Genomic DNA, 2,786 nt, shown 5'->3' on the forward strand with positions numbered 1-2,786 from the left:
TTAGGTTTTCAATTGGGTCAACCATTACATACTCAACCCTATACACCCCCAATACAGATTTGAACAGATACTCGTGACTCAAGTAAATAGGGGTGAAATCAGACATAGCTAGTTAATCCGAAGGATATGGCTCCACTTTTATTTTCAGTAACTTGGAGCATGGAAAAGAGCTTTGAAAACAAATAACAAACATTATTCAACAGCAGATGACCTAAAGCCACCCATTTCCATTCTGATAGTTTATTCAGACATCGATTAGTATTATTATACGCAGGCAACGCAGCAAATGCATGATCAATCCAACAATATTCAAAGGAAGAAGCTAGCTAGATAGTAAGGATTTCAAAGTGTTTTGTTTGATAAAAACTGATTCTAATAATATTAAATAGTTGATTGCATAATTTGAAATATAGACATCATGAATATTGAGTCCTAAGATAACATATAATAAATAATTATGAGGAGCAACACCCACCTTGCTTGACAGCCGACACATCATCTCTACTTCCAATGTTTATTGTCTGTCCTTTAGGCAAAGCAGCCGGATCACCTCCAATATCAAGAGCCTTCCTAACAACAACATGATAGATCTTTGTCAAAACTTCAGTAAAAGCATCTTCTACATTCAATGCTTCCAATGCTGAAGTTTCCATGAAGAATGTTTTCTCTCTTTCCACAAAAGCCTTGGCATCTTCAGAAGACACGGCTCTAAGGTGGCGTAAGTCTGCTTTGTTTCCTACAAGCATGATCACAATGTTTGTGTCCGTATGGTCACGAAGCTCCTTAAGCCATCTCGCCACGTTTTCAAATGTTACATGACGGGTAACGTCATACACAACAAGAGCACCAACTGCACCTCTATAGTATGCACTTGTGATTGCACGATACCTATAAAATTAACATAGATTATGCAAATTAGTTCATTTTATTTGAAAACCCTAATCAAGATCACAAGTAATTCAGACATGTAAATGGTAAAAATAATTCAAGGGTGGTAGGTTGGAAACCTTTCTTGACCGGCGGTATCCCAAATCTGGGCCTTAACGATCTTATCGTCGACCTGAATGCTGCGAGTGGCAAATTCAACGCCGATGGTAGATTTGGACTCAAGGCTGAATTCGTTTCGTGAAAACCTAGATAAGAGGTTTGATTTTCCGACGCCAGAATCTCCGATCAGAACCACCTTGAACAAGTAATCGTAATCGTCGTCTGCTCTATACGCCCCCATAATTCGTTATCTTCTCCTTGATCGTTTTTTAGGTTAATTGAGGAAGAAAGAGGAGAGAGAGAGAGAGAAAATGGGAATGGAGATAAAGAAGGGAACGAGAGATTTTTAAGGAGTTTGAGTTCGTTGAAGAAGGCTTATTAGAATATTTCATTGTTTTCTTTTCTATTACATTTATATATATAAAATGATAACTTCCAAATTCCAAATTTGAGACAAATAATATTATTGGAATATAATTTGGAGACAAATAATAAGTAATCTCTCCATACTAAACCTAAAATATTTAACTCAATCACCATCACAATCTGTCAAGGATGAGATCCTAAAATGGATATCGGATAGATTGAATCTTCAGATAGAATTATATGAATTATATGAAATAAATCCTAAAGTGTACATTTACTCATCTTTTGTTTCATAAAGTTGAAATAATTCATTCAAATGGTGTGTACATAAATTAACTTATCTATCTTCCTAGGGAGAGGGAAAATTACATGAACATAATTTGTGAACCAAATAACCGACATTAGATTTATTTTGTTTTGATTATTTTTCATATTATATTAATGTTAAATATATAAACTTGATTTTACATTAAATAACATCATTTTAACTTATACAGATGACATTTATATAATTATTTATTACAACCTATAAATTCCAACAATATCTCACTTGGTCAGATATTTAAAAAAAGTAAATGTGTCATTCATAATGGGTACGAAGTTTTCTGTCTCAATCATATATTATATAAATCGTTTTATCAATTAATTATATCAATATAGGATGAAATGACTTTTCGTTGTACTTAATTAAAACTAGACCCAACAATAATCACATAAATCAATATAATTAATTGACAAATGATATATTTATGTGAGGCATGATAATTTAATGCACGATGATATTTTTATGAAATTTTCAACTGATCTTACTTAAGTGATATCAAACTTTAACATTATTGTATAAAATATTTTAAATATTATCATAGCAGAAAAACATAAGTGTATACACAAATACTTTAAAGTTATAAAACAACAATGTAATATAAACTCACATTTAAAGTAAATATTTTCAAATACTAAAATACCCATGTGAGGTGTATGCTAATGAAAAACCTTGGGTACCAAGCATTTTGTAAGAGGATATGCTAAAATGTAGTTTGTTAATATACGTTCTATACTTAATTGCCTATTATGTAATTTTTTAACAAGTAATTTAATGTTGTAAGTATTTTTTCATTCACCTTTCCCTTTCTTTACAAAAATAACCCTGTCATTAAAGGTGCGCCGTACATAGTAATTGGTCGGAGCCCCATGTCTTAGCTTTCGCTTGTGTCCTGTGGGAACCACTAGTAAAAAAATGACCTTTACCGACGGTTTTTACCGAAGGTTTTGTAAAACTCTCCTAAATACTCCCGAGAGGAACAAATCCTTTGGTATTAAAAATAGATTTCGAGAGGGGTGTAAAACCTTCGGTTTTATTAATTATTACCGAAAGTTCTACAAAGAACTTTCGGTTTTTACATTCCCAAAAAACCCAAAAAAATTCTAAGTGT

The 2,786-nt window shown here is 32.3% G+C and overlaps 1 protein-coding gene across 1 annotated transcript; it reads right to left on the reverse strand.

Annotated features, from left to right (window-relative positions):
- Positions 1-455: 455 nt before the first annotated feature.
- On the reverse strand, positions 456-1,228 carry LOC124935838 (ras-related protein RABA1f-like). The gene is made up of 2 exons (XM_047476271.1): positions 1,008-1,228; positions 456-888 (listed from the first exon to the last, which is right to left on the reverse strand). The coding sequence occupies exons 1-2, from the start codon at positions 1,226-1,228 to the stop codon at positions 456-458; spliced, it is 654 nt and encodes a 217-aa protein (XP_047332227.1).
- Positions 1,229-2,786: the final 1,558 nt, after the last annotated feature.

Source organism: Impatiens glandulifera, chromosome 4 (genome assembly GCF_907164915.1).
Source record: "Impatiens glandulifera chromosome 4, dImpGla2.1, whole genome shotgun sequence".
Classification (NCBI taxonomy): Eukaryota; Viridiplantae; Streptophyta; class Magnoliopsida; order Ericales; family Balsaminaceae; genus Impatiens; species Impatiens glandulifera.